At 19.6% G+C, this 25070-nt stretch overlaps 1 protein-coding gene across 1 annotated transcript; it reads left to right on the top strand.

Moving 5' to 3' along the window:
• Window positions 1-19236: 19236 nt before the first annotated feature.
• HO133_000024 (uncharacterized protein) lies at window positions 19237-21513 on the top strand (the record flags this gene model as incomplete). Its single annotated transcript, XM_037290964.1, has 1 exon — window positions 19237-21513. One exon carries the CDS (start codon window positions 19237-19239, stop codon window positions 21511-21513), a length of 2277 nt encoding a protein of 758 aa, XP_037157838.1.
• Window positions 21514-25070: the final 3557 nt, after the last annotated feature.

Genomic DNA, 25070 nt, shown 5'->3' with positions numbered 1-25070 from the left:
TTTATATAATTATTATATTATATATATATTATTCATGCATATAATTTCACTTAGAACTATTTCTTAAAATATATTTTCAAAGAAGAATATAGCGATTTTAAGTTATTTTCTTTATAATTATTTAAAATATAGATAGAAATTTTATTAATTCTTTAGTAGTTATAAATAGTAGAAAAGTAAAAGATTTTTATATAGATTATAATAGCGATAAAGATATTAAGCTCTAATATAGTTATAGAGTATTAATAAAAATCGCTAGAACTTTAAATAGAGATATATGAATTAATATTATTTTAAAGTATTTCTTAGATAGTAATAATTTATATAAAATTAAAGATAATATATAAAGTAAGAAATAAATTATTTAGAAGATAATTAATAGCTATTAAATATTTAATTATTATTAATTAATACTCTAGAAGTAATAAAATACGCTAAAGAAGATTATCACGTTTTTTAAGAAATATTTATCTCTCACTAGTTTTCATAGATTTCTTTTACTACTTTAGAGTCTAATCTAATTCGTTTTTATTAGAAATAGATAAAGTAGTAATTTAAGACATTTTAGATTATTAATAATAAAGTTATTTAATAATTAATATAAGAAAGCTATTAAATATAAAAAAAGAATCTCGATTAAATTTATTATCTCGACGTCGACGTTTATCGAATAACTCGATTAGCTCGCTAGCTCTATTAAGATCTCTAATAAATATATATATAAATTATTTATAAATAAAATATGTCTTTTATTTTCTATTAAAAATTTATTTTTTTCTTTATAGTTTTAAAGCGTAAATTACGCTTCTAATTATTAAAAAATAATAAGATTTTAATTCTATAATTATTCAAAGATAAGAAATATAAATATCGTCTATTAAAGAATTCGCTTATGAAAGTTACTCGATAGTCGATATTCGTAATTAAAAGATAGATATATATTATTTAATATTAAGATAACGTTTTTATTTTCTATTAAATTATTCGATCTTTTTTTTTAAAATTATAGAAGGTAGTTTACGTACTTTAGTATTTTAAAATTTTAAAATTTAAGTCTTATAGTTATTTAAAGATAAAGAATTTAAATATCGCTAATTAAACTTTATTTATTAAATTTACTAAATAGCGTTAATTGAAAAAATATATTATAATCTTAATTTATAGATATTACGATTTTAATAATTTTATTTATATTATAACTTAATTAGACTTAGCGTATTAAGATCTTTTAATCTTTCTATCTTACTATAAAACTTATATTTATAATTATTCTATATAGATAGTTTTCTCTTTATACTATAATAAACAATTATTATATATATTATTAAGTTTTTAATATAATATTATCTATCTCTCTTTAAAAATAATAATAGTTTACTTACTAGTTATATTAAATATATAATTAAAAAGAGAATATATTATTAAGAAGTTAATAGCTATAGTTAAAAGAGTTTATTACTCGAAAGATTATTTAAAAGACTATATATAAATGCTAATTTAGCTAGATTAAATAAAAATCTAAAAAAAAATCTTTAATATATTAAAAGAAATAAATCTTAAATTAAATCTTCTTTATATTTTTACTAATCTAATATTAATTATAAATCTCTTAATTTTAAATCTAAATAAAATTTAAAGTTAAATCGTTATAAATAAATTATAGATATATTATTATTTAAAAAAATTTAAGAATTTTAATAAGAAGATTTTAAATAATATTAGTATTAAATTATTTATATAATATAAGAAACAGCGTTTTATCTTTAGAAGATATACTATTAAAGTTAATTTAAATTATATCGAAGTATAATTTATAAATATTATTAAAAAGAAATTAATTATAATCTTTATCTTTATTTTTAATTTATAAAATTTTATAAAAAAGATTATTAAAATTTTTAATATTTAATATAATAGATTAAAGATTTTAATAAAAAGCTTTTAAATTGCTAGTCGTAATATTAAGATATCTTAATAATAAAATATAGAACTTAATTAAAGTATCGTTTAAATTATTATCTAGTTAAATAATAATAATAACTAATTATTTTATAAGCGAGAAATTAATAATAGACTCTAAAATTTATGAAATAAATATTATATTAATATTATAAAATTTATTAAAAAAATAAAAAATTTAAATAAGATTTAAAATATAAAAAGTAATAATTAAAGAAGTAATAATCTTATATATTAATTAATTTAAAAAACTTTAATAAAAAATATATAGAGATTATATCTTATTAGCTAAATATCTTTATTATAAATCGCGTAGAGAATATAGAATTAAATAAATAATACTTCGATATCTCGAATTTTTATAATATTAATAATCGAGATAAGTAAAATAGCTAGCGTTAATATCTTAAAGCGAAATTTAAATAAAGTATTATAATCTTTTTTATCGAATTTAAGAAAATTAAGTATATGTAAGATTATTATAAGTCTTCTATATAAAATATTATTATAAGTCTACTATATATAATATTATTAAAATAAATATAAATAAATATATCTTAGATTTATATTAAATTATTTAGAAATAATTAATAAATTAGATAATATATTTGAAATATATAATAATATTATTAAATTAAATACTAATATATTTAACTTTAATCTTAATATAAAAATAATAGATAAGAAGAAATTATTTAAAAATTTTAATATATAATTTTTTATAACTATTACTCTTTTAGAATTTATGAATATTTATAAAATATTTAATTTAAGATAGATAATCTCTCTATATCTAAAACTTTAAATTTTAGAATAATCTTTAAATTTTTTTAAGAATTAATTATTTTTTTATAAATATTAAATATAAATTTTCGAGTTATTAATAATATATTAAATCTAAAAAATAAAAAAGAGATTAATAAAATTAATAATAATTATAAAAAAAACTTTCTCTTAAATAATTAGCGTAATTTTTTTTTTATTAAAAAAAATAATAGTATTATTATTAAATATTCTTATATATAAAAAATATAAATATCTTAAATTATTAATAGATAGAATTCGAAAAAAGATGGATATTTTAAATATTTAAAAATTAAAAATTATTTTAATAATAATAATACTTTATATAAAAAATATAGATCTATTAATAAGAAAATTTAATTAATATAATTTTAAAAATCGTTAGCGTAGAGAAGAATATTCTTAATTATATCGTCGCTAGAAACTTAGAAGTTTTATATATAAATATTAAAGAGTTAGAAAAAGAAAAAATACTTGCTTTTATCTCTCTTTTCGCGTATACTATTATTATTAAAGTCTTTTTATAAAATAGATATTAATTAGACTTTTATTAAAAAAAATTATATTAATAAATTGAATTAAAGTTATTTATTTATTAGATATCGAAGTTTTAGTATTAAATTTCGTAAATATATCTTTTATTAGAATAAATAAGTTACTTAAAGTAGTATTATTATAATTCTATAAATTATAATTAATTAATAATAAATCTATTTTTATTCTTAATATTATATTTATAATCTTAATAAAATTTATTTTAAAAATTTTTATAGAAGAACTTTAATACTTAATTATCTTATTAGAATAATTTAATATTATTCTAGAAATATTATAAATAGAATAATATGATTCTTATATATTCTTTAAATTTAAAATTATTATATTTAATTTAAATTATTTTTTATTTAATTATTTATTATATAATAAACTTATTATTATTTAAAGTAATAATAGATTTTTTAAAAAAGATTTAAATTATATAATAAAGATTATATTTAAAAAAAAGAATATAATAAAGATCTTTATCTATAGCTTTATTAGAATAATTAGAAAATTAAAAATTTAATTATTAGTATATAATTCTAAATTTAAAAAATTTAATACTTTTATTAATAAGAAAGTGAAGTTTATTACTAATAATATTATTATTATAATAAAAAATTATAAGAAATTCTTTTATAAACTAAGAAAAAAATCTCTATTTATAAAATAATTATAAGAATAAGTCTTTATAGTATATTAGAAATAGCTAGTTATTTAAAATTCTATTTAGATTAATGAACTTTTCTCTTCCGACTCTATTAATTATAAAATAGATTTAAAAAAAAGTTATTTTATTATCGAAAAGAGCGTATAGACCTTTTAGAGATTAGATATTAGTTATAAAGAAGTATATTAATAAGATATTAAAGAAAAATTATATTAGACTAAGTACTTTATTTTATACTATATTTATTCTAATAGTAAAAAAGTTTAATAGAGAACTTAAACTATATATAAACTATAGAGCTCTTAACGTATTAATTATCTTTAATTAAAATACTCTTTTATTAATTAAAGAGACTCTCGTTAAACTATACGCGACGAGAATATATATTAAAAAGAAGTTAGTTCTAATATTTATTATTATTATTTTATATAAATTATAAATTTTATAAATCGTAGAATTTTACGAATTTTACGAATTTTACGAATTTTACGAATTTTACGAATTTTACGAATTTTATAAAATTTTATAAAATTTATAATTTTATAACTTTAAAATATTAGCGATTAATAAATTGAATTTTTTTTAAAATTATTAATATTCGATTATTTGAGTTTTTATTAAAATATTATTATTAATAATATTAATATTCGATTATTTAAGTTTTTATTAAAATATTATTATTAATAATATAAATATACTTTTAATAAGCGATATTTAAATTTCTTATCTTTAAATAATTATAAGATTAAAACTTTTAATTTCTAAATTTTTAAATACGCAAATTACTCTTTATAACTTAAAAAAAAAAAGCTTTTAATAGAATAGAAAAAAGTTTAGATTATATAATAAAAAAAGAAATCTTAATAGAGTATTAAAGAGAGTTAAGATATAGTAAGATTTCGAAATTAAGTATTAAATTTTTTTAAAACTTATATCTCGCTTTAATCTTAAAGTAATACTTTAAATATATTTTATTATTTAAATATATATTAAATATATATAAACAATTTCTTTAATTTTAAATCTTATATATTAAGTTTTTTAATAATTAAATAATATATATTTCTTTTCTAATAATAGAGCTCGAGAGATTAAAAAAAGATAATTTAATAATTTAATTAAAAGATATAATGAACTCGAATTTATAATTATTAGTATATATAAAAGAATAAGATAAGATTAAATTAGAAAATTTATATTTATATATATAGTTAATTAAAAATTCGAGGTTATTACGCCTTTTAACTAGATCGACTAAGTTATCGCGAATAAATAAATTAGCGTCCGTAATTATTTAAATTTCTTACTCTACTTTTAATCCTTTAATAACTTTACTATTTTCTATTAAAATTTTATAATTTTTTTTTTAAATTATAGAGCGAAGATTACGCTTTTTAATAACTTAAAAATTTTAAAATTAAGTCTTATAATTATTAAAGAATAAGAATTTTAAATACGACTTATTAATATTCAATAACTCTAATTAAAAATTAAATACATATTATTTAATTTTAGAATAATATTTTTATTTTCTATTTAAAATTTAAAATTTATCTTCAAAATTATAGAACGTAATATAGACTTTTAAGTAAAAAGAAATCTTAAAGTTTAATCTTATAGTTCTTTAAAGATAAGAGATTTAAATATTACTTATTAAAGATAACTTATTAAAGATAACTTATTAAAGATAACTTATTAAACTTACTCGATAGTTTTAATTTAAAAAAACGTTTATAAATTTAATTTATAAATTTTTACTAGTTTATATATATAAGTTTAATTTTTCTTACTTAATTTTATTTAGTTTTTTATTAATATATATAAAATAATAAAATAAAGTTAATTTAAAAAATCTTAAATTTATATATATAGTTATTTATAAATTTAGAATTATTATACTTTTTAATTAAATCGACTAAGTTAGCTATCTCGCTCTCTTTTATCTTCTTATTAAAAAGTAAATATCTATTAATTATTTTGAAGTAACTTTATATTTCTCTATTAAGTATCTTTATTTTTATTTTTATTTTTATTTTTATTTATATTTTTAAAGTATAGTTAATACTTTTAGTAAATAGAGTCGTTAATTAATCTAATATTACGAATTTCTTTATTAAATATACGCTACGTAACGAGATAAGATTCGAAGCGAAGTTTAAACTTTAAAGAAAATCCCGCTTCGTTTTATTTTAAGATTTCTCGCTTCGTTACGTAGCGTAATTAAACGTCTCGATTAAATTTAATATTTTAAAATTATAATATTATAAAATCTTCTTTTACTATAGATCTTCTATAATTAAAAAAAATTATTATATTATATATATATAAGTTTAGATCTATAGATTAAATTTATAAAAAGTAATTAACTTTATATCTAATTTCGAGATTGGATTTAACTTATCGAAGAGTAAAAATATTTTTATTTAAGATTTACTTAGAACTATAAGATTAAACTTTATAATTCTTATATTATTTAAAAGCGTAAATTATATCTTATAATTTAGAAAAAAAATTAAAAATTTTAATAGAAAAAGAAGAAGTTATATTAATAATAATTTTATAAAGAGTTAATTAACTTAAAAGTAATTTAAACTTAATTAATAAGAAGATAATTTTAATATCTATTATAGTTTATACTCTTATCTTATCTTATCTTAATTTTTTTTTTTATAGAGTTTTTATTAATTTTACGATTTTTACGATTTTACGATTTTTTAGTAAGAGAGATTTATAAATTCGAATCGAGAACGAAGCGAAATAATTTTAAATTCTATTAAAATTATTATTATTCGACTATCTAAGCTTATATAGAGTAGATAAACTTTTAATAAGCGATACTTAAATTCTTTATTCTAAAATATTTATAAGACTAAATTTCATAATTCTTTTTTTATTTAAAAGCTCGTATTATATTCTATAATTTTAAAAAGAGAATTTCTTTTAATAGAAAATAAAAATGTTATTTTATCTATTTTTTAATTAGAGCTATTAAGCGTACTTTAAAAATTAATATATAATTTCTTAATCTTTAAATATTTATAGGTCTAAATTTAATTATTCTTTATTTATTTAAATCTCTAAATTATATTCTATAATTTAAAAAGAAAAATCTAAAAAGAAAAATCTAAAAAGAAAAATCTAAAATTTTAATAGAAAATAAAAAAGTTATTTAAAATTAAATAATATATATCTATTTTTTAATTAGAGCTATCGACTATCGAGTAAAATTAATAAGTAAACTTTAATAAGCGATATTTAAAATTTTTATCTTTAAAGGAATTTAAGACTAAATTTTAATTTTTTATTATTATTAAAAAGCGTAAGTTATAGACTATAATTAAGAAAAAGAGTTTAAAAGATTAATAGAAAATAGTAAAGTTATTAAAGTATTAAAAGTAGAATAAAAATTTTAATAGTTATAAACGCTAATTTATTTATCTACGATAACTTAGTTAATTTAATTAAAAAGCGTAGATCTAATAAATTTATAATTAATTATATATATAAATCTAAGATTTTATAGCTTAGCTTTATCTTATATTAAGATTTAGATTATATAACTCTTAGCGATTATATAATATAATTATATAATACGTCTTAATATATCTATATCTAATCGCTCTTTTCTTTATAATAACTCTATAATTAATAACTAAATATCTTATCTTATATTTTATAAATTATAAGCTTAGACTCTATTTAATAACTATTATACTATAAATACTATTTATCTTTATAATTACAACTACTTTTAGACTTTTAATATTTATCTTTTAATATCTAAAGCCCATTATATGAAGATAATAGTAGCTATAGAGATATTCTTTTAATCTTCTTAATAGAGATATTTCTCTCTTTTAAAATAACTATAGATTTAAGCGAGTATAATTCGCTAATAATATAAAGGGTTAAAAATTACTTTTATCTTTATTCTAAGCGAGTTAAGATATATTACCTCTAATCGAAATATTAAACTCGCTAAATATATTAAGTATATAATTATATCGCTATATAATCGAGTTATATCGCTTAGATTCTCTAAATCTTATTAGCTTTTATTAAATTAAAATATCTAATTTTATTAAAAGTAGAGCTATTTTATATTAATATCGACTTTTAAATTATATATTAACTATTAAATTAATAGTCGTTAATTAAAAGTAATTAATTATTAATATTAATAATCTAATTATAATTTAAATTATTTTAACGCTAGCACTACTATCTCTTAATACGCTTATAAATTTATTAAGATTAAAATAATAAGAATATCTTATTAATATTAGCTTTTAAATCTTTAGAAGCCTCTTAAAAAAAGATTAAGGCTTTATTATCGAATTCTTTTTCTATAATTATCTATATCTTACTATCGTAATTATAAAGTTAAAATAATCTTTAAAATCTCACGATAGTAGCTAGCGATATAAATATTCTAGATTTAAATCTCTAAATAAGTAATATAAAAAGAGTGTTAATTCTCCTTTAAAAAGAAAATTCGTATATCTATAATAACTATATTTTATATAATTTTATTAGAAATTAGTCTATATTTATAAATTATTCTTATTATTAAGTATCTTTTATTTTAATTATATCGCCTATATCTATTATAGCTCTATATATAAATACTTTTTATTTTTATATAAAAACTCGAAGCTTAAAGACGATAGTTAATTAATATTAATAAGATCTTCGAGAACTCTAATAATAATTAAAATATCTATTTTACTTTCGCTATTTTATTAAATAATAGTCTTATTAATTTTAAATCTAAAGCTAGCGAAAATACTCTTAGCTCTATAAGCGATATTAAACTATTTAATCTTTATATTAAAAAGTCTATTTTATTTACTTTAAAATTATTCTTAGAATCTTTCTTTAACTCTACTATCTCGCTTAAAATAGTAATTAAATTATTATTATTATTATCGCTATCGCTCTCTCTATTAATATTCTATATATTATTATTTAGATTATTTTTTAATAATAATAAATTGAAATAATTAATTATAGCGCTTTATAATTAATACTTTTAATTAATTTTAATTTAGCGAGAGTAATTTCCCTCTAATCTTTATCGCTATTCTAGAATTTAATATAAAATATATTAGATAAAAATAAGATATTAAAAACTAATTAATACTTAATAATCTTTTATTCTTTATTAAAATTATTAAGTTTAAAATTTATATAATTATTTTCTAACGCCTCGAGTATAGTAGTTATTAGCTTATCGAGATTAATTATAATAATAAAAATCCTTAAATAATATTAGACGCTATTATTAAATATTATAAATCTAAAAACTTTAAACTCTATATAAAGCTAATTCGCTAACTATTTAATATTATTCTTATTTTTAAAAAAGACGTTTACTAATATAAAAAGAACTTTTATAAGATTATTATTAAAATCGTTAATCTATATAAATTGCTCGCTCTATTAGAGTTCTTTCTAATTTAACTCTTTTTTATAAAACTCGAGAACTCTTTTAATATCTTCGTAATAATTTATATCTAGATCTATAAATTATATAATAATAAAATCGTTAAATTTAATAAGATTATCTATATCGCGATAAATAAATAAATCTATCTATTATTATCTAAAAATAATAATATCGCTATATACGCTATTTGTAAAAATAATAATAAGAATAAAAATAAGTAATTCGCTAGATACTATAAAGTCGACGACTTAAAAACTAATTATAAAATTAATTTCTTATATAAAACCGCTAAATATAAATTTAAATATCCTCTTATTAAATATTAAATTAAATTTTCTTATTTAAAATCTAAAAAGTTTATATTAAATAAATAAAAGAAGAAGAAGATTTAAATCGTCGCGATTAATTTTAATAATATAAGAGAGAGCTCTAGTATTAAGCGTAAGCGTATTGAAGAGATATCTTTTAACGCCTTTATTTTAAAGAAGAATAAATATCTTAATATTAATTATATCTTTCTAGAAGAATTAGATTTAATTATATATTATATAAATCTTAATCTCGACGATTTTAATATTTTTGATATAATTAATAATAAAAAAGTTATTAACTTAATAATCGTTAATTTTAATTTAAAATATAACTTAATAATTATTAACTTTATTAATTTATATTCTTATATAATAATAAACTCTAACTACTCTTATTATTTCTTTATTAATTATTCGATATTTATTATCTATAAAAAGATCTACTCTTATTCTATTCTCGATATCGAAGATAATTAAATTTAACTTCTTAATCGCGATATTATTAATTTAAATTACTTTATTTAAAATAAACGCGTAAATATTACTTTATTTAATATTTTATATATATTTAATATAGATATTAATCTTCTTTTTATTAATAAACTCTTAAATATTAATATTATAATCGACTTTTATAAGATTAATTACGCTTTAATTAAAGATAATCTAAAGCTTATAAATACTTATAATCGAGATTTATTCTTTCTCGACCTTTAAGATAATTTAAATAATATCTTAATAATATATAATATTTCTTTAAACTTAAATTATTAACTTTAATATACTTATATAAGCTATTTAAATTAATAGAATTTAAATAAACTTCTCGCTATAATAATAGATATAGATTTTACTAAGAATATCGCGAATAAGTATATTTATAAATACTATATTATAGAGCGTTAGAAGATTATCTTCTATATTAATTCTATTATATCTAATATATAATTAAATAAATTTATTTATAGCGATCTTATAGAATCTTTATTCTCTATTAAGTTTAATAGCTATAAATACTTTATAATATTTAAAAATAATTTTATCTTTTACTTTAAAATTTATTATATTTATTATAAAAGTAAAACTTTCGCTATATTCTTATAATTTTAGATCTATCTTAAATCGTATAGCTATAAAATCTCTTATATTCACCTTAATAATAAAGGTAAATACATTTCTAAAGCCTTCTTTAACTATCTCGCTCTATCGAATATTAAGTAAAAATTTATTATCTCTAATAACTCCTAGATAAATAATACGATTAAGCGTTTTAGTTAGTTATTCTTTTAAGCTTTAATCTTATTAAATCTTTTTAATTTAAAATTATTATTATCGCTAACTATCTAATAATATAATCACCTAATATTAAAATTATTATAATCTTTTTTAAGGCCTTCTATTAATAAAAATCTATTCTTTCTCATTTATATATAATTAATTTCATCGCTTACGCGATAAAATAACTTTAAAAAAAGCTTATAAATTAAAATAAAAAGTATATTCTATTAAGATATAAGAGAGAGTATATCTTTCGACTATATAATCTTATTAAAAAGATAATTATTCGCGTTAATAGTATATACTTTATAAAGAAATAACTTCTAATTATAAACTTAAAAGAAGAAATCGAGATTTATAAATTCTCGAATAAGCGATAATATCTAATAATATCAATATTCGCTATAAAGGAAATATTGAATAGATAGCGTATTACTAATATTTCGAAAGACGTTAAATTTAAAAAAGTATTAGAAGATATTATATCTATAATTAAAATAGCTACTAAATCTTCGATAGCTTTAAAATCTTTAATATTTATAAGATTAAGATTAAATTTCCTCTAATAAATTAATAAGTTAACATCTTCGTAAAGATCTACGTAAAAGTCTTTAATACGATATATCTAATTAATTACATAAAAGCCCTTAGCTTAAGTATTCTTAATATAAGCTACTCGATTAAATACTATATTTATATCTATATCTATATTAATAATTCAACCTACGCTATCTATATAAGAAATTTTCTTAAGCTTAGATTTATTATTTACTATTATCGAAGTTATATAAGCTATCCGCGAAGACTATAAATTAAACGCTATTTAAAGAGTATTATACGATTACTCAAATCTTATAATTTCGAATCTATAAGATCTATTCTCTAATTCTCTTTCGAGAGCCTTTATAATATTTACTCTATTTATAAATTATATTAATAAACTAAATATCTTTAAACTTATTACTTACGAGTAAATTATATCTAATTAACTATCTTAAATAAATTAAGAACTTTTTATAAAGAATAAGTATAAATCTCTTATAAATAATAATACTTAATATCTTATTTAGACGTCTTTTAAGACTTATATTCTAAAAGATAGATAAATCTATATCTTAAAATAAGATTCTAATAAGAAAATTACTCGCTATAAGATATACTAGATTATTTAAGAATTTAAATAATAAAAAAGCTATAATTATTATAATACTTTCGCGTCGATAATAAAGCCTATAAGCTATAAGATAATCTTTATACTTATAATCGCTTTAGATTAAAATCTAAAATAAATAAATATTAAAACTATCTTTCTATATAGTAATATAAAAAAAGAGATTTATATATATTAACTCGATAGCTTTAATAAGAATAATATTAAGATCTATAAGCTAAATAAGATACTTTATAATTTAAAGTAATTCTCTTAAGTCTAATATTAATACTTCTTAAAGTATATAAAAAAATTAAGTCTTCTCTCTATTAAATTAAATAATAGCGTATTTATAAATCTTAAAGAGAGTATTATTATAGCGCTCTATATCGATAATATTCTAATTATTAGCCTTAATAAAGTCGAGATTTAGCGAATTAAGAAGGGTCTTAACGCGAAGTTTTATATATCGAACTTAGAATTATATATCTACTACTTAAATATAACTATTAAGAGAAACCGCTATAGCGATATTCTTCGCCTAGAATAAAAGACTTATATTACTTAATTCTTAAATTATTTTAATTATTAAAATCTTATCTCGATATTAATATTTTTCGAAATTAGTTATAAACTAACTCTTATTAAAGAGAGCTATATTATCTTAAAAAATTATAAAAAAAATATTAATTCGCGATAAAATCTCTTATATATATTATACTCGATATTTATTTTAATATTATCTACGCGATATTATTAATAAATCGCTACTTAGTTAACTTAACTTTAGCGTACTAAAATACGATTATTCGAATCTTTCGATATCTAAAAGATATAATATATTATAAACTCATATATAAAGGCTTTCTTTAAGAACTTACTAATTATATTAATTCTAATTAAACTAATAATACGACTCGAAGGTCTATATTTAACTATCTTTTTAATATAAAAAGCGACGCGATTAGTTAATTATCTAAGCGTTAAGTCTTCTTTTATTTATATTAATTATTTATATATATAATTTTACTTAAGACTTTTTTCTTAATATCTAGTCTTATAACTATTTAAAGATAAGAAATTTAAATATTATTTATTAAAGATCGCTTATTTTATTTACTCGATAGTCGATAATTTTAATTAAAAATATATATATATATTATTTAATTTTAAAATAATATTTTTCTTTTCTATTTAATATTCAATTTTTCTTTAAATTATAGAGTAAAATTTATACTTTTAAATAGTAAATTAATTATAAAATTTAATCTTATAGTTATTAATATTAAAAAAAGAATAAGATATAGCTAAATTATAAAATCTTAAATTTATATATATAGCTAATTATAAATTTAAATTCGCTACGCTCTTTAATTAAATCGATTAAATTAATTTACTAGCTCTCTTAAGTTTTCTTATTAAAAAAATAGATATATATTATTAATATATAGAATAATTTTTTTATTTTCTATTAAGTTTTTAAGATTTTATTTTTAAATTATAAAATGAAATATAAGCTTTTAAATAAAAAAAGAATTTCTAAATTAAGTCTTATAATTATTAAAGCGTAAGAAATTTAAATATTACTTATTAAAGTTCGCTCGATAGTTAAATAGCCTTAATTAGATATATATTATTTAATTTTAAAAGATCTTTTTTATTTTCTATTAAACTCTTTTATTTTAAAATAGATTAGTATATTATTTAAGTATATTATATAAAGAATATTAATATATATTTTAAATACTTTATTTATATAAGTTTAAAAAATTATAAGAATATTTATAAGATTATAAGATATTACTTAATATTTAAAATAATTATAGCGAATTCGAAAGATAATTTTTTATTTATCTTTCTTTTATATTTATATTTTATAATATATATTATAAATATTAATCTTAATAAAGTACTTCGTATAGATAAATATTTCTAATATTTCTAATAATAATAATAAAAAATTATTAAGAAATAGTTCTAAGTAAAATTATATATATAAATAATATTTATATAATATTATAATTCTATAAATTATAGAAGATCTATAGTAGAAGAAGTCTTTATAGTATTATAGTATTAAGGTATTAAGTTTAATCGAGACGCCTAGTAAAGAAATTCGTAACAAGTATTATCGAAGAAGAAAAATAATAGCGTAACTCGTTATAGATATAGAGACGTTAGAGATATATAATATATTATAGATCTACTTCTTCTAATTCTTCTCTGAAATACCTATTCTTAATCTATAGTCTTTATATCTTTCGCGTAGTAAATATAATTAAATAAAGAGGCGAGTTAAGAGGCGAATTAAGAGGCGAGAGTAGAAGATAGAGCATCGTTGAGGCGAGAGGAAGACTCTCTGCAATAGTGTATAGTAGCCTGGTGTGAAATAGTGGAGAGCGTGCCCGTATTGTCATAGTCGCTACTGCTGACGATACTCTGCTTCTCCGCAATTTTCTTTATAGATTTCTCCGTAGTTTTCTTTATAATTAACTATTATTATAATCTATACTGAGAAGCGGTAATTTAATACTTAGTAAGACGGAATTTAGCTTTAATAGCTATTAGTTTAATCTCGAAGACTATTATAGTCTAACTAATAGCTTATTTAATTACTACTTTAAGAGATATATTAATTATAATCTATAGAAACGTAATCTATTAATTATAAAACTCGATATAGAGTATATTATAGTAATAAGACGAATAGCCTAATAAAAGAATCGTTATAAATAAGTATTAATAAGATTTTAATTAGATATTAAACTAAGATAAGATAAACGTCTTAGAGACTCTAGAGATACTATACTCGATAGAAGTAGTATTCTCTATATATTTCTTTAATAATAAGTATTATAAGATTTATATAAGTATTAGATAAAGGCGAGATAGACGAAATAACTTAATAGACGTCTATTAAATAATCTTTAGATATTACTATTATTATTAATAATTAGTTCTAAGTAAAACTATATATATAAATAATATATATATGATATAATAATTCTATAAATTATAGAAGATCTATAGTAGAAGAAGTTTTTATAGTATTATAGTACTAAGATATTAAGCTTAATCGAAACGTCTAATAGTAAAATTCGTAATAAATAGATAATTATTTTTAATAGTTATTTTATTAAGCTTTTAATAGTTAATATAAAATTATAATAAGTTATCTAATTTTTTAATAAATAGTATTAATAAATTAATTTAATTAATTAAAAATTAAATTCTTTTTTAAATATAATATCTAGATAATCTTTAATCGCTATAAACTTATTATATAATATATTATAAATTAAATTACTTTTATATAATTTATTAAATAATAAATTAATAAAATACTTAATTTAATTATATATATTAAAACTATTAGATAACTCTTCTAAGAAGACTTTTAATAGATTTTTAAATTATTTAAATATATTAAAATTATATAATTATATAATATTATACTATATAACTTTATTATAATTATCTTTATTACTTTTAAATAGAATTTCATATAAGAATATAATAAATACTTATTCTAGATTATATATAATTACTATATTAATTAATAACGTATATTACTTTATATTTATTATTATAATTTTTAATTATTTTTTATCGCTTATAAAAAAATCGCGATAAGTTTAAAACTACTTATATTAATAAATATCTAAATCGATATTATAAATTTAAGAAAAATCAAGAATAAAGTTATATTCTTATATATTTATAATATATATATTTTCAAAATTTACTCTTACTTTCTTTTCTAATTATTTATAAAATTAAAAACTAGATTATACTTTTTATATAAGAATACTTAATAACTATTAATAATATATACTATTATTAATACGTATTTAGATTTAAAAAAAAACTATCTTTTTAATAAAAGATTACGATATCAAGATTTTCTCGCTATTAATATTTATTAAGATAATTATTTTATACTTATTACTTAATATAATATTTTTATCTTTTAATAATAAAAGATAAGATTATTATTTAATTAGTAATATATTTAATACTATATTAATAAGTATTAAACTTTTTTTATATATTAAAGCTATAATTATATATATTATTATTTATAATATAATTTAAATATTTAAAAGAATTCTTATAATATTCTAACTATTTATAATTATAATATTATATTTTAATAAAAAGCGTTATAGACTTAATATAAGAGTCGCTATCTTTAAATTTAATTTATATAAACTTTTAATTTTATAAAACTATAGAGAATAAACTCTTCTTTTAATTCTATTAATTATTTACATATTATTTCTTAAACTTTATATATTATTAATTATTGTCTTTTAATTATTTATCTTATTATTAAAGCGAGTCTTATTTAGAGTAAAGAGCTCTTTTATTATTTATAATCTTTATTTTATATTTTAATATTATTATTATAATATTATTATTATAATATAATATAGACGAGTAAAGATCTATAAATTAAATTTCTAATTATTATTTTAATTAGAACTATTAAGTAAATAGACGAGCGATCTCTAATAAGCGAACTTTAATAAGCGATATTTAAATTCCTTACACTTTAAAAACTATAGAACTATATTTAAGAATTCTTTTTCTTATCTAAAAGCCTATATTCTATTTTATAATATAAAGAAAAAATCTTAAAATTTAAATAGAAAGTAAAAAAGCTATTCTAAAATTAAATAATATATATCTATTTTTTAATTAAAGCTATTCGACTGTCGAGCGAACTCTAATAAGCGATATTTAAATTTCTTACGCTTTAATAATTATAAGATCAAATTTGAAAATTCTTAAAAATTCGAAAAGCGTAAATAGCGCTTCAAGAATTGAAAAGATAAGTTTAAAATTTAAATAGAAAATAAAAAAGTTATTTCTATTATAAATAACGTATATCTATTTTTTTAATAAGAGGTCTCGAGATAGCTAGCGAGCTAATTTAGTTAATTTAATTAAAGAGTATAATAACTCTAAATTTATAATTAGCTATATATATAAATTTAAGATTTTCTAACTTAGCTCTACTTTATTCTTTTATATATATTAATATTATAAATTAAATAATCTTCTTTATTACTTTTAGAGAAATTTTCTTTATTACTCTATTTTATAAGATTTTAATTATTCTAAATTAATTATATAGCGATTTAATTATAATTAAAGTATAATAAGATAATTATTAAAGTTAACTATTAATTATATATCTCTTATAATTATTTTAATTAATTTACAATTTATATTATAAGATTTAATAGCTAGATTATAAATTTAATTTAATTATTACTCTTAATATTTTATTTAAATAAATTTATTATTTTCGCGTAATATTATATCTCTAGTATTTTTTTTAATTTATTCTTTAATATCAATTAAGAGAATAGAAGATTAGCGAGTTTCTATTTATTTATATAAAAGTTAATATAAAGTATTAAGATAATAAAATTATTATAGTTTTAAAGAAATATAATTATCGAATTATAATTATTAAGATATTATATATTAGATATTTTAATAATATTTATTTTCTTATAATTTAAATCGCGATAATAATAATTATTATATACTCTATATTTTAATTAACTTAAATTTTTCGATAATTAATTATTTTTTAATATTAAATTCTAAAAATTAATAGTATTAAATTTAAATTAAGTTTATAAGATAAAAATCTTTATTTAGTAGTAAAGAGTTATTAAATTTAATTTTTTAATAATTTTTATTTTTATGAATAATATTATTAGAACTTTTATTAATATTAAAATTAATATTAGAATCGCTTAATTATATAATAAATATATCTTAATAATAGTTATTTATTAGATTAGAAATATTATTAATAGATTATAATAAAACGCTTTTATTCTATAAATTAATAGAATTAAGTTATAAATTACTTATTATATTTAATTAAATAACTCTATATAAATAGAGTTATTAGAATTATAAAATAATAAGATTTCTTTTTAATAGAACTACGTAATAGCTATTTAAATATAAGATCTAGAAATATAATTATAAGAATAGATAAATTATTTATTAAATAAATTAATAACTAAAAAAAGAAAAAAGAAAGAGAACTTTCGAGTATAATAGTATTTAAGATTTTTATTAAGTATATTAAATACTTATTTTAGCTATATAGCTTATAATCTAATAAATAACCTAAGTAAGATTTATTAATAAACTCTAAGTACTTTTACTTATATACTTATTTACTTTATTTAAAAATACTCTTTTATATAAGCTTAGATAGTCGAATGATAATAATTTCGATAAATTTCGAAACTATTTCCCTTCGTCCTCGGTTTAAATTCATAAGTCTCTCTCGCTAAAAATTCGTAATTTCGTAATATCGTAAAAATCGTAGAATTAATAAAAATTATAAAAATAGAAATAAGAATTATTAATAGAAAAAAACTATAATAGATATTAAATTAAACTTCTTATTAATTAAATTTCAATTAATTTAAAGTTAATTAACTCTCTATAAACTTATTATTAATATTACTTCTCTTTTTTCTATTAAAATCTCTTAATTATTTTTTTAAATTATAGAATATAAATTACGCTTTTAAATAATTTAGAAATTATTAAATTCGATCTTATAGTTCTAAGTAAATCTTAAATTAAAATATTTTCACTCTTCGAGAGTCGAATTCAATCTCGAAATTAGATTTAAAAATTAATTACTTCTTATAAATTTAATTCATAAGCTTAAACTTCTTTAAAGATATAAAATTTAAATATCGCTTATTAAAAACTTATTTACTCTATTAAAAATACTCTCTTAATATAAGCTTAGATAGTTAAGTAGTAATAAGTTTAATAAAATTCGAGATTATTTACGAACGTTAATTTGTTTACTCGCGATATGTAATTAAATAGCGTAATTGTGTATATGGGAGTGGAAACGAGTAGCGCCTTGGCATGGCCGGCATTCCTTGCATGCGACTCGCTGAATAGTTTTTCTATGCCGAGCAGCAAACTCTGCAGAGAATTTTCTCTTTATCACTTAACTTGACAAATCGTGACTGCTGTCTACCCTCACTCACTTCCCGCTTCCCATTCTCTCTTCAGCATGTCTGATGATAGTGCCACTATTGCAGATCTACGAGCTCAACTCGAGGTCGCTAGAGCCGAAGAGAAAGAACTTGCCGCCAAAGCTAATGCCCTTGCCGCCGAAGAGAAAGAACATGCCTCCACACGCAACACAAGCTTAGCAGAGTATCTGGCTCTGTATCAAGAGTACTTTGCATACCCGCTCCGTTGCGAGCCGATGTCTTCAAGGAATACGAGAGGTGGCGTTACCAGCCCGCTGAAACGTCTCACTCCCACGACCGTTGAGCCTTGGACTGAATTTGAAGATCTACAGCGCCGTTCGTATCAGGAGCTATGCGAGAAGCTTGGAAATCGAGAAGTCTTTCCCGATAAGGCAGACCTCATCGGTGCTCGCGGAACCGTCTCTTCATTTCTGATCACCTCGAAAGAGGCCATCACTACATATGTCAGGGCGGCGGAGATTCCACCTGTCAAAGAAATAGTCCGTCAATATATCCAAAGCGGAGGCGGTGGCGAACAGAGTAGCCTCGGCGTGTGCTATACACCTGGTGGTGATCCGGAATCAGTGACCGGGAAAGCGTTTGTCCCCGTGGACGGTGTGTGGAATCGAGGTGGACCTGGATCGGATCGGCCGATCGCCCTGGCTGAGTTGAAACCTCCGCATAAGCTGACGACGGGGGCCCTCAGGACTGCATTAGATGACGGTAATGGCAAAGCTCGGAAGAGCTTCGAGTCTCAACCAATCATCCAATCACCACACGCTCGGAACGACCCCTTATACACCGTCCTCGCTGTTTTTACGCAGGTCTTCGATGAAATGATCAGCAGTGGCACAGAGTTTGCCTACGTCGACACCGGAATGGCACGAGTTTTTTTCCGGATCCGCCGCACGGAGTCAACAGTCCTTTATTACCACCTCGACGTTTCTCCTAGAGAGGTTATCGCAGAAGCCAGGAGCACGGCGGTGTGCCAAATTGCTTTGTTTCTCTGTCGCTGTCTCACGGTTGAGAAGTTTGATCAGAATTGGATAGCAGAAGCTCGTGCCAGTAATTCTCGGTTTGAGGTAGATCCTGAAGCCCAGTTGGAAATGTTAGCCTCGCAGGACTCGAGCGCCTCCGAAGTTATAACACCCAGCGAGGACGACTATGAACCAGCGCGGAATGCACCGAAAAAACGCAAATGCGCGAACCGCCACGAGAGAGATCTATTATTGCACCACGGAGAACATGACTCGGAGGACGATGGCGACAACGATGACTCTTCGCTGAACCGACAGCAACCGGGAGTTCGACTCCAAGCAAAGGTTACTGAATCTGAAGCCCAGCACAGTACGACTTCACCGTCGACGACGTCGAGTGATCGTCGTCGACAAAATGCAGGGCACTCTTTTTTGAGCGACCAGAAAACCGATGAGCCCTGCCCTCCTCATGCCTGTTGCGTCTTCTGTCCTGCTTCTGAATCGGGTCAACCATACTGTACTCAAGTCTGCCTTCAGCGGCTGACAAATAGCACCGCATCAGGCCTTTCACGAGCGCTAGATCGGACATGTCCCAATGTGGACCGACACTCTTTATCGTCGCCGGATCACGAGCTGTCGGCCGAGACCCTGTGCGACTTGCTGCGTCATCAGCTGGGCAGGAGCCGCGATCACGCTATGGACCATCTGAAAATTCGAGGTGGTATCGGGCATCTCTTCCGCGTCACCCTCTGCTCATACGGCTACACTTTTGTCGCAAAAGCCGTTAGAGAAGACCACCTCCGTTCGCTCACTCGCGAGTATGCTATCTATGGGAAGCTGCGTCAGCTACAGGCAGAATTCATCCCTGTCTGCCTCGGGCTCATCGAGCTAGAGACTCCCTATGTTCTCCCCTTTCCTGATATTCTTACCCACCTCCTCCTGCTGTCCTACTCTGGACCCGACTTACTATCTTCAGAGGGCCCATCCCTCCAACCCGAAGAACTACGCTCCAGCGCCGAAGCGACCCTGAAGAAGCTTCAAATCAATGGCCTCCAGCATGGCGATGTGCGAAAAGGAAACATGTTGTGGAACATCGAGCGGAGTCGAGTGTTCATGGTGGATTTCGAGTCGTCAGAATTTCCCGGTGTGCCGGCCGCTCCATCATCGCCGAGGGCCATCTGGGCTCCTCCCAAGCGCATGCGCACTGCCGCTATTGATAGAGTGATAGGTCAGGCGAGCTCGTCTAGCCAGCGGAAGAAGCAGCGAGTGGATGAAGAGAAGAGAAAGAAGATACTAAACGACGCTGATTTTGCCGGCTTGAGGCAAGAAATCCAGTAGCGACTCCATGAAATAGGTTGTAGCTAGCCTATGACTCATGGTCTTGCAATGAGTTTCACATGGGTTTTCAGTAGTCTACACACCACTCCATAGCTAATTAATCAATACTTCTTCCATATTTTCAACAGTGCTGGACTGCATTTCGACATCCGCTTCGATATACATCGTCGAAAGATCGCCGTATCCGATAAACGCCGACGCCGAGGCAACAAATTTAATAGAGATTCTTCCCCCACATTCAATTGCTTCCTTAGTTTAATCATTAAATAACTCTATTATTAATAGTTTAATATATCTTAAATTACTACTCTATCTACTTCTAATAAGAACGAATTAAATTAAATCTTAAAGTAGTAAAAAAAAGCTACGAAAATTAATAAGAGATAGATATTTCTTAAAAAACGTAATAATCTTCTTTAGCGTATTTTACTACTTCTAGAATATTAATTAATAATAATTAAATATTAGATAGCTATTAACTATCTTTTAAATAATCTATTTCTTACTTTACGTATTATATTTAGTCTTATATAAACTATTACTATCTAAGAAATACTTTAAAATAATATTAATTTATATATCTCTATTTAAAGTTCTCGCGATTTTTATTAATACTCTATAATTATATTAGAGCTTAAAATCTTTAATCTATATAAGAATCTTTTACTTTTTTACTATTTATAATTATTAAAGAATTAATAGAATTATATCTATAACTTTTAATAAATTCTTCTCTTATCTCTATACTTATTAGAATTAATATAGATATAATATTAATATAGATATATTTAATAAGATAACTAAGATATTAAATTATATAAATAGAAAGAAGATATAATATAATAGAGAATATCTTCGCTAAGGCTCGCTAGTTATAGAGCTAAGAGATATATTAAGAATACGCTTATAATATTACTCTCTCTCTTTATTAAATTATATTCTATAATTAATAAATAAAAAGATAGAAAAATAAGTATATATATATATGCTTAACGTCTAAAAAATAATAAAAGTAGTAAAGAAATAATCGTGTCTGGGAATCTTAGCGCTATATCTTTTTTTATAATAGATATTAAGAATAATAGTAGCTCTTTATACTTACGCTATAATTACGTTATTAGTTATAATTTAAATATATATAAAGAGATTAGCTAAAAGAAAATCGATATAATATAATAAAAATAAGATTTATAGATATAGAGGTAAATAATAATAATTTTCGAATTTATATCTAAGCGAGTAGAATATTAATAAAATAATACGATATAATTAGTCGAGAATTCTTAAATCGAATTAAGTCGTAAACGTTAAAAACTCTAATTTAATATTAAGTAAGTTTCTTTATAGAATATTATATAATCGATATTAATAAAGACTATCGATAATGATAGTAAGATTTATAAATAATATATTATAATTTTAAAAGATATTTAAATATTAGTTAGTAAGGGAACTCTACGCGGAAGACTATATATAATATAATTTTTAATCGATATAGATCTAAGGAATTAATTCTCGACTTTAAAAAAATAAGGCTATTACGAAGATATCGAATAATTTTAATTTAATTAAAAATAAGATATTCGAGATAGTTTTAAAATTCTATTAGTTAATTCTTTATAGATAAGACTCTTTAAAATATCGCTTATAAAAGTCGTTTATTAGATCTTAGCAATTTTTAAATTTATCGCTATTTATATTATATTAAATAAGATTATTATTAAAACTTACTTTCTTAACTTTATATTTAAAATAACTATTAATTAATTTAAAAATAAATATTTCTTTAATAACTTATTTAATTTAATTATTAATAGTAATATATTTTAATAAAGAATTTATTTATCTTAATAAGAAGTTATTTATTATAAGATTTAAGAGATTAAGATAAAAGATATTATAAATTCTTATACTTGACGGAGATTTTAGATAATATAAGATTTCTATAAGATCTATAATCTCGAATAAATTAAGTCTCTTATAATTTAGTTTATAAAAAGAACGATTAAAGATAATATTCTTATTATTTAAAAAGATCTTATCGCTTATTTAAAAAGTAATCTTTTATTAATACTTATTAACTTATATAATTATAGCCTTCTAAATATAATCGATATTACTTTAAATATATTTAAAAACTTATTTTATATAATTTATAATATTCTTTATTTAAGTAATATTAAAACGCTTATATATAATCTTATAGTCGATAATATTTAAATTAAAAGTTATTCGAGAATAAAATCTCTTATTTATAAGAAAAAATAAGATATTAATAATTAATAAAATAGTATTATTATTAGCGAACTCGATAATAAATAGCTATTTTATTTAGTCGTTCTATATATAATTATAATATATTTAAAAATAACGCTTTATATTCTAATTCACTTATTTAATTTATTTATCGATTTTAAAATAAAAAACTATTAATAGTTTAGCTATAATATTTAATCTCTTATAAAAAAACTTTTATATAATAATTATAAATTAAAAGTCTTAATTTAATATTATTAAAATCGATAAATTATATAAATAAAAAACTTTCTTAAGTAATAAGTTAATTATCTTTTTAGCGATAATATTTTTATTAATATTAAAATAAGTTATATAATAATATTTCTTAATAAACTAATTAATCGCTATCTAAATAGCGTTATAGTTATTAAATATAAGTAAGTCTATAATAAAGTCGATTAATATATCTTACTATTATTTCTATAGAATTAATAAAAACTATAATAAATTAATCTCTTAATTATAAAATATTTTAATTCTTTAATAGATATAGTAATTCTTAACGTAGATGGCTATAGTAGCCCTTATACCTCGCTAATAATATTCTCTTTTAAATAGTTTATAGATATATACTATCTCGAAATAATCGTAGAATAATTAATTATATACTTCTTAGATAATATTAATATATATATTATCGAATATCTATAAATAATTCTTATAATAAAGTATCTCATCTTATATAAAGTACTTATTAAAAGTAATTTCTTAAAATTTATTCTTATCTTCGATAATAGTATTATAGATTTTTATATAATATTTATCTTTCTTATTAGCTTTTACTACTTTATAATAAATAAAATCGTTAATTATATATATATCGATATATTTATTATCTAATTCTAATCGATTAAAAATAAGAATTATTTAATATTATTAATATAATCGTTTATTTTTAAAATTAATTAATTTATATTTAGTTATTTATATAAGTATATTAATCTTAATATTCTAAAATTTAAATTAATAAATAATTTTTATATTAAATTTTAATAATATATTTAAATATTAAATCTAGTCTTAATTAAGATTTCTTTTTTTAATAAAATATATTAATTCTTTATAATCGATAAAGATTCTAATAAAAATATTTATATATTTTAATTTAAAACGCTAATATTCTAAATAATAAATAATTATTAATAATTTCTTATTATAGATCTAATAATTATATTTAATCGAGATTAGATTTTTATTATAAAAGGCTATTAAATAAAATATTTTCTTATTATTATATTAAAAAAAAATATCTTTATTAA

This window comes from Letharia lupina (genome assembly GCF_014066315.1).
Source record: "Letharia lupina isolate WasteWater1 chromosome Unknown contig_1, whole genome shotgun sequence".
Classification (NCBI taxonomy): Eukaryota; Fungi; Ascomycota; class Lecanoromycetes; order Lecanorales; family Parmeliaceae; genus Letharia; species Letharia lupina.
This window is presented reverse-complemented; position numbering and strand designations above follow the sequence as displayed.